General features: G+C 34.4%; 2 protein-coding genes across 2 annotated transcripts; one reads left to right on the top strand and one right to left on the bottom strand.

Moving 5' to 3' along the window:
* The first annotated feature begins 2,737 nt into the window (after positions 1-2,737).
* On the top strand, positions 2,738-5,242 carry LOC131431482 (protein maelstrom homolog). The gene is made up of 2 exons (XM_058597220.1): positions 2,738-2,897; positions 2,963-5,242. The coding sequence occupies exon 2, from the start codon at positions 2,976-2,978 to the stop codon at positions 4,494-4,496; it is 1,521 nt and encodes a 506-aa protein (XP_058453203.1). The 5' UTR covers positions 2,738-2,897; positions 2,963-2,975; the 3' UTR covers positions 4,497-5,242.
* An 893-nt stretch (positions 5,243-6,135) lies between these two features.
* On the bottom strand, positions 6,136-7,323 carry LOC131426898 (CDK-activating kinase assembly factor MAT1). Its single transcript, XM_058589657.1, has 2 exons — positions 6,340-7,323; positions 6,136-6,285 (listed from the first exon to the last, which is right to left on the bottom strand). The coding sequence occupies exons 1-2, from the start codon at positions 7,176-7,178 to the stop codon at positions 6,186-6,188; spliced, it is 939 nt and encodes a 312-aa protein (XP_058445640.1). The 5' UTR covers positions 7,179-7,323; the 3' UTR covers positions 6,136-6,185.
* Between the last annotated feature and the right edge of the window lie 6,197 nt (positions 7,324-13,520).

Genomic DNA, 13,520 nt, shown 5'->3' with positions numbered 1-13,520 from the left:
TTTAAAATCATATATCACATACCCTTAGAACTCGTACCCGAGTGTTCGATTTGTGCACACGCGCGTTATTATAGTCGATATCGGTGAACGTGCTTATTTCAGCAAGGGCTGTAGTATAAGCATTGTATTATAGCAACGAGAATAGGGGCTTTTACACAGCAAGCTTTGTGTATTGATTCCGCGTTGGAAGCAGCAGTGGACTCTTTTGTTCAACCAAGCAGTGTCGGACAATAACACATTTTTATTGTTTGCCGCCTACGAGCCTGCCGGTGAAAACAGATCAAGGTCACGCAGAGGAATCAGGAGGAATATATCACCTAACAGCTCATCGTGCCATACTAGCTAAGTACTTTTTTAAACTCTTTTTCTGATTTTCTATCTTTTTTACTTCTGTCTATCTTTATTGTTAAAAGTGCGGGAGATTCTACTCTCGCACATTAATAAAAAAATGTCCGCTAGTGACGCCACCATCGTCCCGGAGGAAGAACATATAGATGGCGAAGGCGAAGAGCATCTAATGTCCGACTCTGAATATGATATTCCTTTATCGGACAGCCCCGCTCCCTCGCCTGAGAAGCCTCCCTTCGTCGTAAGGTTTACAAGGACGAAGGTTCGGGGGGCCCGTGGGTGGTGTACTTCCGGCTTATATCGAAATATCTTAGAGTAATTCATATTGCTCGGGACCTGACGAAACACTACTCGGCAGTAAAGCATATGGACAAAGTGTCGCCAAATAAATTGCGCGTTGTTGTGTCCGACGTGAAGCAAGCAAATAAGATTATGTCCCGTTTTATGTCCTTGTAAGATTATGACCCGTTTTATGTCCTTGTATTTTGACTATATGGCTCAAAATATAAATCCTTCTTCGTTTGTTTCCAACCGTGTTCATTTGATGGATACTTCTAATCTTACTGTGTTTTTCGATACTTCCATTCAAGAAGAAATTCGTGGAATCCCGGATCCTGTACGCCCTCAAGAGATCCCAATAATTTTTAATAATAAGTTTAAAGAAGTTGACTGTAATAAAATGTTTTACAATGACGGATCACTTCTCGACGGGTCCACTGGCTTCGGTATATTCAATGTAAATTTCACCGCTTCCTATAAACTCAGTGATCCAGCTTCAGTTTACGTCGCAGAACTAGCTGCAATTCAGTATACCCTTGAGATCATTGGCGCACTAGAAGGTGATATCTATGAAAGACCAATCTGCTTCAATGAATTTTTCAGTTGCTGTCGTCAGAGAACTCTAGCCAGCTGGCAAAATACATGGAATAGTGGAACTCTGTGACGATGGATGCACTCAATAATTCCACAGGTATCGACGAAAGCTTGCTTCCGGGGGTTAGACGTGAGCCGAGACTTTATTCGTGTAATGTCAAGGCTTATGTCTAATCATCATACGTTCAAAAACTAAAATGTAGAGGCGCTGCTTGTTCAGAGATGATACTTTCAGAAAGAGCTGTCAAATCGGTAGGATAATTTCTAATTACTCTACCTTTTCAATGATTTCTGTTGAAAACGGGCAAATTAATTTGAAAAATCATAGTAGAAGTTCAAGAAAAAGTTTTTACTCTGAGGTGGTAATGTTAATCTTAGTTCATTGTGCGAAATCTACCGTTTATTCCGAATAGAGCATTAAACTTGGTTTGATTGCATTTTTCAAATGCCTGGAAATACCAAATAAAGTATCCAAAATAAATAGTACTCGATCGCTATACATTCTAGTACTCGAGAAATCAACATTACACTGGTTTCTGTTTATAAAAATGTTGATCCGAAATAACCTAACCTTACTCAATTTCACACATTTCTGAAAATTTTCCATGTTTAATCGTAGTTTAAACTAAAAAAAAGTAGTAGTAATCACTTTGAAATCGATTTTCTTCTACTCCGAGTGTACTTTTATTGCTGTTATCTATTTGTACTATTGAATAAACGATAAAAATGTTGCAAATCACTTCTGCCGATATGAAAATTTCCGAAAGAATCCTCCTTTTCTTGGTTCCATTTTTCATTGGCAGGTGTCGCTACCAGTAAATCAGCTGTTGCAAAGCTTATCGTTTATTCAATAGTACAAATAGATATCAGCAATAAAAGTACACTCGGAGTAGAAGAAAATCGATTTCAAAGTGATTACTACTATTTTTTTTAGTGTAAACTACGATTAAACATGGAAAATCTTCAGAAATGTGTGAAATTGGGTAAGGTTAGGTTATTTCGGATCAACATTTTTTTAAACAGAAACCAGTGTAATGTTGATTTCTCAAGTACTAGAATGGGTAGCGATCGAGTACTATTTATTTTGGATACTTTATTTGGTATTTCCAGGCATTTGAAAAATGCAATCAAACCAAGTTTTATGCGCTATTCTAAATAACCGGTAGATTTCGCACAATGAACTACCCCCTCAGAGTAAACACTTTTTCTTCAACTTCTACTATGATTTTTCAAATGAATTTGCTGGTTTTCATAAGAAATCGTTGAAAAGGTGGAGTAATTAGAAATTTTCCTACTGATTTGACAGCTCTTGCTGAAAGTATCATCTCTAAACAAGCAGCGCCTCTACATTTCAGTATTGCGACAATATGCCAATTGCTGCCAGTAAGACATGCTTGATGACTGAAGATTTTTTTTCACATTTTCAGACTTTTGAAACCTTTGAAACCCTATCTGCAGATATTTGAAATTTTTACCTGGCATCTCTGGTCTTGTCAAATTAACAGCGTCGATTATTCACGATTTCTGTACATTAACCAAAGTCATACTAATTTCTGCATTCGATGATTTTACTTTCATCCCGTAATATAAAAAAACGATATATCTGCAATAAGTAATCTAGCGCGTTACATATCAAGCAAGTCGTTTATATTGTGTAAAAATATAGCTGCAGTAAGGTATGCTTTATTCAAATATATTTTTATTAGAGTAGAAGTCGGATCCTAATGCCTCTTTCTTTCAGGCAAGATTGCAAAATGCCTTCGAAAAAAAGTCAAAAATCTTCAACGAAAGGACCGTTCTTTTTTTTCATGATGGAGTATAAGAGTAAGGAAGAAGCTGCTGGACGTCGTTTTACTGGGGGAATGACTGAAGTGATGCAAAAAGCTGGTCCGCATTGGGAAAAGCTGGCACCCTATGAACGGGAGCCATACAACATAAAAGCAAAAAAGTATAAGGCGCACCCAACAGATCTGATTGGCGAACGTTACACAAGTCAAGGAATTGCATTTTCACAAGTAGAAACAGCAGCACAAGCTCGTCGAAAACAAGAAATAGAAACTCAAAAGACCATTGTTGATATAATACAAACAGCTGTTAATGATAATTCCCTCGAGCAGTTAGAGATATTTTTGATATCATGTAACTATTTCTGCGTTACAACGTCAAATGATTATGTACCGGCTGAATTGGCATTGATCAAATATAGTTTAGGAAAAGGTATAATGGATAAGATGAACATTCTTATTAACCCACAAGAACTACCATTGGGAATGGCCCATGACGCTGAATTACACACAAACGAAACACATCAGTTACCCTTGCCACCGAACGCGATTGGAGAAATCGATTATGAAAAAGTTTTAAAAAATATTTTTAAGTTCACAGCTGGATCGTCGACAAAACGGCATCTGCCATTATTATTCACTTACAACAAAGATCAAGTCATGGTAAAAAATATTCTGTTGGGTTTTCTGGATGCAACAGGTATTGAAAACTTGGAGCCTCGAGTTTATCCGTTGGTAGATTTATTTTTCTATCTGAAACAAGCAACTGAAACTTACGGGTTAGATATCTGCACATTCCCGTCGGTTCACATGGCCAAGGCACTGCTGGAAAAAGATGTATATGCCTACACTTTGGGCATAGGTTGCGAAGTTCACGAAGGTCTAGGTAATACTGTTCAATGTGCTCTTTCAAGATGTATACGCTGGGCATACACTATCTCTGATAGTTGCTGTTTGGATTTGGGAATAGAAATGGAAGGTGGTAAACATCTTCCGGATAATATGACTCTTCCGGTTGACGTGACTGAAACCGTAACATGTATCTCTTCTCGATTCGACAAAAGTGTGAACGTTACGGAGTCAAATCGCAATGGACCAGTCCGTCGCCCTCGAAGTGCAGAGCGAAAACATGACGGTGATAAAACCAACACCACAATTTACAGCAGTCGAATTGGAACAGTGTCTGAGAATAAAAACTGTTTTAATAATCCACGCGATTTTCCAACTATCCGCGAATCGTTCAACGCTACAAATCCTTTTCGAAATTTCAACCCGGATAAAGAGGATCAGAACAAAATGGAGTCGATTTCAAAGAAGAACCCATGGTCACGGGAGCTGAAATTGAATGAAGCACGTGTGCCACTCGAGGAGCAAATACCTGTAGTCGGGCGAGGACGAGGAACTCTTGCTACACTATTGGGTGGACGGGGAAAATGTATGGAAACTTTTGCGTCCATCAAGAGTTTTGGACGAGGAAATTTGAATTACTAATAATTTTATTCTTTCGAAGTGTTTAAAATATGAAGTCATATTTTACATATCTTTTATCTATTTGGATTGCTTAAATTTGAAGATGAATTATAATAAAACTTAAGCTGGTTTCGAATTATTATATAAAATTACAACAATCAAGCGTTACGAGAATTTCTTAACGAGCAGTGTCACTGGAGATATAATACATATGGAATACTCGATTTGGGCGTCTGTTACACATGTTGTGGCATTTACAACAATAATTTATTTGACTCCCTTGCTTGAATAACCTAGTTCATATCATTGAAATAGCATTAGTTGATTATAGTCATGTTATCGTCAAAATATTTTATTTTCTCTGATAGTATCCGCACAATTGAAATTATCAGATTGTTGAAAATCAATTAGCATTACCAATTTACCATGGATTGGGTATCAACTCACTTCAGGAAATGAAAAGACTGATGCAGGCAAAACTTGGTGCACTTTCTTAGAGAATTTTATGAGAAGCTCATAGCTTTCAAAAAATGTCATAACGCCTTTCATAAAAAACGTCCAGTTGGTAAACCGCGTGGAATAATAATCACACCTATTCTGTATCACAGATAACAGACATCCGTAGAGTATCACAGATAACAGACATCCGTAGAACTAGAACACTGCTGAATATGCCTTTAGGACATGTTTCAATTTTCAATTATTACAAAGATAAAACTAGTAGCCCCAGCAGCGTTTCACTAGTGTTTAAAAAATACAAAAAATAGAACGGCAGTGTATACCAATTTTAAATATGACAGTATAATTGTTCGAATAAATAAAACTAGAACGACTGGTTGGGGATACGTTTGTTTCAATTTTAGTTCTATTACAGATCGCCCATATAAAACTTACAGCTGTTGAATTTGCTCTTACACTTTTTTTAAAGTTTGTACTAGCTTGGATGTCTGTTCTCTGTGTCTGTATTTCGATCGAATGTAAATATTTGCGTTTTGTAATTCGATCGGGTGATGTTTTTGTATGGAAATCGGATTCCCACTTATCATCGATCGAATGTGAAAATTTGCATTCTGTATTTCGATCGAATAATGATTTTGTATGGAAAACTCGAGCTCGATCGAAATATAGAATACAAATTTTCAAATTAGATCGAAATAGTCCGACTCGATTGAAATAGAGAAAAGGTGTGATTGCATATTACTTATGCAATGAAAGGCTGCTGGAGATGAGAAATCATATATAACGAATGTGTTTTGTCGCTATTATTCACAAAATAATAGACGACAAATAAACGAGTGATTGTTTTTAATTATTTATTAACTTTATTAATAGGTTGGGCAACCGGCTACCGAGAAAAACATATTAATTTATCAAACAAACAAGTATTTTTTACTACTTATTCAATATACCGATGTATGTTATCTCTGTTATTAACCTTGTAATATTGAAGGATTTGCGCAATAGTTGACTTTTATCATACAATTAAAAAAAAGAAAAAAAAACTGCAATTGTCGCTTTTTACGACATGGAAGTAGAAACACAGTGGATCTACTCTTGGCTATTCTAAGCTAGTAGGTACTATCAATCTCCTAGTGGACCCCAGCCCCTGGAATTTTATACCAATTTTCCATGTATAAAAAAGGGAAAAAAACAACTAGGATTCTATGTAAGTTTTTTTATGAAAAAAATATAATCAACAATCAGCAAATATCAACAGCCATGATACAGTCCAACTAACGCATCTTGAATGGCCCTTAGACAAGATATATTCGTGTTGAAACCACCTGCTTGTTCGGCTAATGTTTGTGGTCTAAAATGAGATATAAATATTATAATAATTACTTTATATAATACAACCTGATACCTTATAAATGCCATGTAACCATTATTTTGGACATCAACCAGAGACGGTGGGATTGGCCCTTCTTTAGGAAATATTTGAACTTCATAAGTGTAACAGGGACCTTCTTCAACCTTTGGTACTGGAAGAAATCCGTGTTGTGATTGAAATTTGATACCGGTGGAAAAATGGGTTTGCTTTGGCGGCGGAGGAGCTATTGGTTTTGGTAGCGGTATTTGTTGCTTTTCAGCTCGCTGCGCAAATTTATCTACGATTGCACTAGCATCTTCGTAACTTGCCATTAATGAATCAATCAGATCCTCTTTATTCTTGGCCTTTTGTTTGCGCATTTCTGCTTCAATCATGCTCAACTCTTTCTTACGCTGCTCCGATTGTTCCTTTTCAATTTCGATTAGTTGTTCCAGCTCTATCTCATCTTTGCTTAGTTTGGTTTTGTTTTTGAGAATAAGGTCTCGGTTATCTTTTTTGTACTGTTCAATGCGTTTGTTAGTATTAATAATGTCGATGTTATTGCAAAGATTGAATACGATTTCTTCGATCATCTCCAAATAGTCGTTATATTCATCCAACGAGCTAAAATCATCTTCCTTTTTATTGAAATCTCTCATAATTCTTTTCCTAATTTGAATTTCTTTGTCAACTTTCGAATCCTCAAATAGTTGCACCCGAAAATTACTGCGTCGTAAAGCTACATTACATTCAGGACATGAGCCGGATCCTTTTAAAAACAGCAGCTCGACACAACTTTCGCACAATGTGTGGCCGCAAACATTTACCATCAACTTTAACGATGGATTTCTATACTTCGTTGTTTTACATCGTGGACAGCCTTGATCGTCCATAGTTCGGAATATTTACAGTAAACAATTGCTACCGGCTTACTCAATACAAGCAATTATGGTTCGTGCTTCGTGTAGATTAGAGTAAAAATCTAATATTACACATCACACAACTGACATATTTATTCCATGTAATAATAAAAATAAAATTAGCAAGTGTTGCCTGACGTAGGTAAACAAATATCAGGCTGAACCAGACCTAAACAGAGGGTGACCAATAAAGGCATAGAACTTCCGTTTTTTCATAGCAAAACTCTACACAGCACTTGCACCAATAAAAAAATCGGATTAGCAATTCAAATAATTATGATATTCAGCACGCACAAACAGAGTACCCATTTATGTTTATTATTGGTATTGTTATTCATTTTCGACAAAACTGCGAAAACTGACTTAATGAACATTTAGGGTTTTTTGGTTTGTACAAAGAGCAATATTTAATTTCGATTTCTTTGGGTTTCTACTTCGCCTCATCAGTGTTAAAGCGGTTCATTGGAAAGGCAATAATTCACGAATACTGAATAGAGTAACTGAGGTATTTTGGCCACTTCATATATTTTAGCCCACCTAACAAACTTTATCGATTTCATCGGATTTTATCGATGTTAAGTAACTCATTTTGCATCAATTTGAAGCTAATCACATTAAATTACCTATTGCGGAAGGGTTTTTTTTTGCAGATATTACAATATTTGGTGGATATTTTTATAAAGTGGGTCAAAATAAAATCAATCCTAAAGTAGGCCAAAATACCTCTGTTACCCTAAATTGTTGAAATTAAACTATATACCCGAAAACAGCCCATATTAGCTCTGAAATAGAATTTTGAGCCATGTTTTGTGCGATGTTCATTTTACAGTCGAGCAGTCGAGTCGAGTTATTTTAGTCGTGTAGATAAATTGGGAAGGTTATTTTGCACTGAAAATAAAATGATATCAAGTGATATAATAATTGAAAATCAGAAAACTCAAGAACTTCGAGAAAAACTTTCTTCGTTTGACAATGAAAATTTCTATTGGGGTATTTTCTTGGACTGAAAGTTAAACAAAATACACAGAAGATAAAAGTTCCTTTTATCCGAACTTTTGTTGTTTTAAAAACGACTTATTTTACAATGTGTCGCCTTCTAAAAATTTACCCTGTATAAGATAAAATAGAACTCATCGAAATTCGTTGATTCATCAAACTAGCCAGGTATTTGAATGATGTCAATAAGTGCATGTGTTCATATGTGGAATAAGTTACAAATATAAATTGAATTCGAATATAGCGATAGGTTTCGTGATATTCAGAACAAATTTGTTCAATGTTCGACGGTTGTTCGTGACAAAGAATCCTCCAGAGTATTCTTACGGGATAAAGATCCTCGCAACGCTAATATTCTGCATGAAATTGATTGGACTCCGGTATGATATATTTCTTTAAATATTCAATGTTTTATTGAGTCATTACATTCGTTGTAACCAGAATCTGATTTCCTACGGAAAATCGAATTTTGTTATCTACTGTAAATAACATGAAAGTGCAAAGACCATTCTACGGCGTATATGTTTGGCAATATTTTGTTCATGGGACATATTTTTCTTAATTTACATTTCCTAGCTTATTAGTTCAACAGCCAACATAATATTGAAATAAATAAATCAATTAGTTTTACCTGGAATGTTTATTTTATATGAGGGGGATGACAGTGTTGAGTTAAATCTGATTTCAATTCAGAGGTCAGGCTTGTGACGAAAATTCACTTATATTGTGATTCTGACAACATCAAAACTCGTTTAAATGCACATTATTCCCTATTAATGCAAACAGAGATGATATATCGACATGAATCTCCACATTAACGCAACTAACTTTGAAAAAATATGAGACAGTAGTTTTTTAATTGACGATGGACACGAACTTTCAAAACCTGCTTTCGAGAAAAATGCGTTTAAAGTTTATTGTCTATAAAATCGAAGGAAACAATTTATTACCCTAGGGAGCCCTTAAGGTCTAATATTTTCAAAAAATCATTTTTTCTTTCGTATTTTGTAATAATAAGACATTTCAAGAATGTTTTGTCAAGTTTTGGCATTAAAAATGCCTTACTCTTCACTATATGGGGCCGGGTGTCAATTAAAAGTTTCAAAAATAGTCGCGTAACCTTTTTGTGTCATAATTTTGAACGTTAATAACTCGGTCATTTCTTGATGGATTGTTATAATTTAACAACCAATCGATTCGGAAACTTTTAACTTAAACATGTATGACGACGTCGTTTCAGTATTTCAATAGCATACTATTGAAAAAATGGTTTGAATCGACCTATGTTTTCATCCACCAATCCCTGTTCTACAAAATGACGTCAACTTCTTGTTCGGCATAGGAGGCTTTGCGTCATGCATAAAAAACACCGCATCGTTCTGCGTAGTATGAAGAGAAAACTATAAATATAGGCTGCACAATATTTCTTTGCCTAGTTGATGTTTGACTGCGAATGAAACAAGTAGCTCGTCCAGTGAGCTGATGACTGGATTGTATATGCGTTCACTTGCAGGATTGTCGCTTTTGCATTATGTGTTGGTGAAATTTTCTGTTGTCTGCACAACACCGCTTCGTGTTCGCTTGAATATCTTATATATTATCTAGCTATTGAAGAACCGAATCAGCGTGGTTATCGGTTCTTTTGAAATATCCCATGTATTTAGCAAATAGTTGGTCGATTTTGCCATTAAAAATGCCTTACACTTCGCTTCCCGAGGCTGGGTGTCAATTTAAAACACACAGAAAGAAAAGATGAAACTTACACGACATGTAAACCGATAGTACCATGAAATAGACATCAGTTGAAACGAAAATCTGATTTAAAACCATGATTGATGTAAAATTACATTAAAATTAATTTAGTTTTTCATTGAACAAGACTGTATATTTACAAACCGCTTCGTTTTGTAACGTAAATTTCGATTCAATTGCCTGCTCCAAATATGTGCATGAAAATAAATGTAAAATCACAAAATATTTTTATCTGTGCATGCAAAACTAATCGCGTAACATTTTTCTGTCATAATTTTGAACGCTCATACCTCAGTCATTTGTTGATGGATTTATATAATTCAACAACCAATCGATTCGGAAACATTTAACTTAAACTTATGAGATAACGTCATTTGAATATTTCAATTGCATACTATTGAAAAATTGGTTTGAATTGAGTATTTTATTTTAGTTAGCTGGTAACTATCAGGCTAATTTAGAATTATCGGCGATGGATCTAATTCGGATCCAATCTGCAGCACTTGTTCCTCGATGATTTGTTAATGGATTTTCCTAATTTAAATGATTCCAAAGCTTCAATATTGTAAGTTTAAAAATGTTTTAATTTGTTAACGGATCGGTTTGCATACTTAAATCTCCATTCCCATACGAACAAAACGTGACAATGTGACTGAACAAGTTGTTGTCCCACCAGGAATTAACCGCTTCAAAAGATTAAAAATTAAATTCTGAAACTTATCTAAAAGCGGCCTCCTCGGTTTGGTAGTATAAATGAGTTCCACAGGCTCACATATACAGAACTATTAGATGCAATATCATATAGTATCAAAGATAAGCTCAAGGTAAGTTTACTTGAGATTTTACATGTATCGTTTGAATAGGAACCCTCGTAGAATTTGGTTAACCACCAGTTTCAGTTTAATTATTATTTGCTTCAAAACAATAAGCGTGTGATGGCTACACGCATTGTAACAATAAAAATGTTCATTCATGTGTTAAAAACATCAAGTTACAATATGAACAAAATTTCGGAATTTTGTTGCGTTTCCATTCCGTATATTCCTAATATGCCAAAGCGAAAATCAATGTAAGTAACTAAATATTTTATGCGGACTGTTTCACATTTTTCTTCCTCGTATTGTTGCCATATTATTTACCGGCACTTTCCGAAGATTATCGACAATTTTGAAGAAGGATTAATAAAATTACACTATTACTGAGTTTACTGGTACAACATTTTTCGTTAAAATAAATAAAATCTTCTCTTGGATCGATTAACTGTTTATAAAATTAATAAATTTGTACGTTTCTCGAAGATTATTATCATAGAATAAAACAGTTTCATTTGTTCAGGTTCAAATCTTTAGGTTGTTTGTATCTAAAATTGAGCTTTCAAGTAACTTTGAATTCTAGTTAAAGGACGTTATTCAAAATTTTAACAATGTAAAAAATTGTGGAAAGGGATCAAAATTTTGTAGAATTAATTATCAAGAAAGAATCTAATTGTCAATTTTATCATTCGCTAACAATCTAAGCGCTTAAACTAGAGCAAGTTTGTAATTAGTCAATTGAAAAAGTTTTTAGTTTAGTGTATCATCATCTTTATTTTTGTATTTATTTTGAAGACCCTAGAAACGTTCCATTTTTAATGTTATTGTGCTCGGTCGTGTCTTGAATACAACCCTCTAATTTTTTTAAGTCAATCGAAACAGAAATCTTGGGCATGTGCACCGAGCTCTTACTTCTTCGCAGTATGCGATAAACAAAGATAAAGACCCATCACTTGCTGAGTTTTGTACGGATAGGCTTGCACATTTCACAGAATATTTTTGAAAATGAAATCAAATATATATATATATATATATATATATATATATATATATATATATATATATATATATATATATATATATATATATATATATATATATATATATATATATATATATATATATATATATATATATATATATATATATATATATATATATATATATATATATATATATATATATATATATATATATATATATGTATATATATATATATATATTTTTTTTTTATTATTTATTTTTTATATATAATGAAATATGTATAGAAAAAAATAAATGATTTTTCAGAAGTGTTCAACCGACGACACGACCTGCCACTCGTCTATCAAAACTGTTTCGTAAATTTAACTACCCCTCAGTAACTGGAAATGTCAAATCGGAAACGCTAGTGAATTTTTTTAAACTGGCAACACAAGTTGATATATTTATTGATTTTGAATAACAGTCACCATAACCTTGGTTACTGCATATCGAAGGCAAGATGAATGTAAACAAAATAAATTTCAGATCGGTTATTATATTACGAAACATTTTTATGGATTTACCTGACTCGAGCGGAATGTAAAAATTGAGGAGTATGAGTTATGTCTTTTATAAAGCCAAGTTCAAAATTCAGGTCTTGACTTGAAACCGTTGTGTGATAAGGAAGACATGGAAATGATCGACAACGAGCTGAGCGAAGCTAGTGCTCTGCGGTACCTGCATAACGTACGGTAAAATGATTTTGTGGAATACCACTAGTAATTCTCGAATAGTGGCCAACAAGGTGAAATACTGTTTCCACTGCTGCGCAATCAACCGACACAAAAGAATTTTGACATCGGCATATTACACCGAATCCTACTGCCCAGAAAAGCTAGCAGTTGAAGTGTACGGATGAATCGCTGGAAGCAGATCATTGTCCTCGTTCGTTGGTTTCATCCATAGTTTCGATTAAATTCCGAAAATCGAGTTCATTTAAATGCATTTCTGCTTAATTTGGACAAAGTTTAACACTAATAGAACTATTCCACCGCTTTCAAAACATGTTTATTTGTTTTGGGGTTCCTTGGTAACTAGTCCATAGCAACTTAAACAGTGTTGCTCGAGAAGATTATTTTTATCATTTACAAGGGGTCGCTAGATTTGTGGTAACTGGCGGTGAATCGTTAGCGAACAGTTTTAATGCTGATTTTTCTTCGTGCCTGGTCGTGTCGTCGGTTCAACCCTACCCGCCCCTTAGGGCGAAATTCAGTGTCAAAATAAGGTGCTTGCCGAAAAGACCCAATCAAAATCGATATAGTAGACATTATGCGCAATTAGAATCAAATAACATAAGGTGAGCAATTCGACGTGAACATTTTAAAAGGGCCTTAAAACAATTGACAGATTCTCTTTGTTTACTTTCTCTTTCGATTATATCTGCGTTATAACGCAATTGTTCGTTACATGTATGATACTATTACAAAGCTGGAGATATTTTCTTTCATTCTACATGCAAATTTGGTAAGTGAACGCGAAAATTTAGGTGTTGTTAACAGAAGAGAAAGTAAACAAAGAGAATCTCTCATTGGTTTATGTGCCCTTATGAAATGTTCACGTCGAATTTTCCAAACACATGAATTGAGCGAATCATCGCACAAAGCGTATAGTGCAAAATCGACACATAGAAATACGGAATATTTTGAATGATTGGATACTGTTGGTTTATGACACGTTTTGTTCGCTAGTAAAACAGGCACTAACTATTGATGGTTAGAAACCAAAAGTATTT

Source organism: Malaya genurostris, chromosome 2, assembly GCF_030247185.1.
Source record: "Malaya genurostris strain Urasoe2022 chromosome 2, Malgen_1.1, whole genome shotgun sequence".
Classification (NCBI taxonomy): Eukaryota; Metazoa; Arthropoda; class Insecta; order Diptera; family Culicidae; genus Malaya; species Malaya genurostris.
The sequence above is the reverse complement of the archived record's forward strand: the minus strand, read 5'-3'. Positions and strand labels throughout refer to the sequence as shown.

What these genes read in the sequence shown, in the direction of transcription:
- LOC131431482 (XM_058597220.1), top strand. Translation starts at nt 2,976, where the DNA reads ATGCCTTCGAAAAAAAGTCAAAAATCTTCAACGAAAGGACCGTTCTTT.
- LOC131426898 (XM_058589657.1), bottom strand. Translation starts at nt 7,178, where the DNA reads ATGGACGATCAAGGCTGTCCACGATGTAAAACAACGAAGTATAGAAAT. An exon ending in GGTTACATGGCATTTATAAG is followed by an intron (nt 6,286 to 6,339) that starts GTATCAGGTTGT and finishes ATCTCATTTTAG; the next exon opens with ACCACAAACATTAGCCGAAC.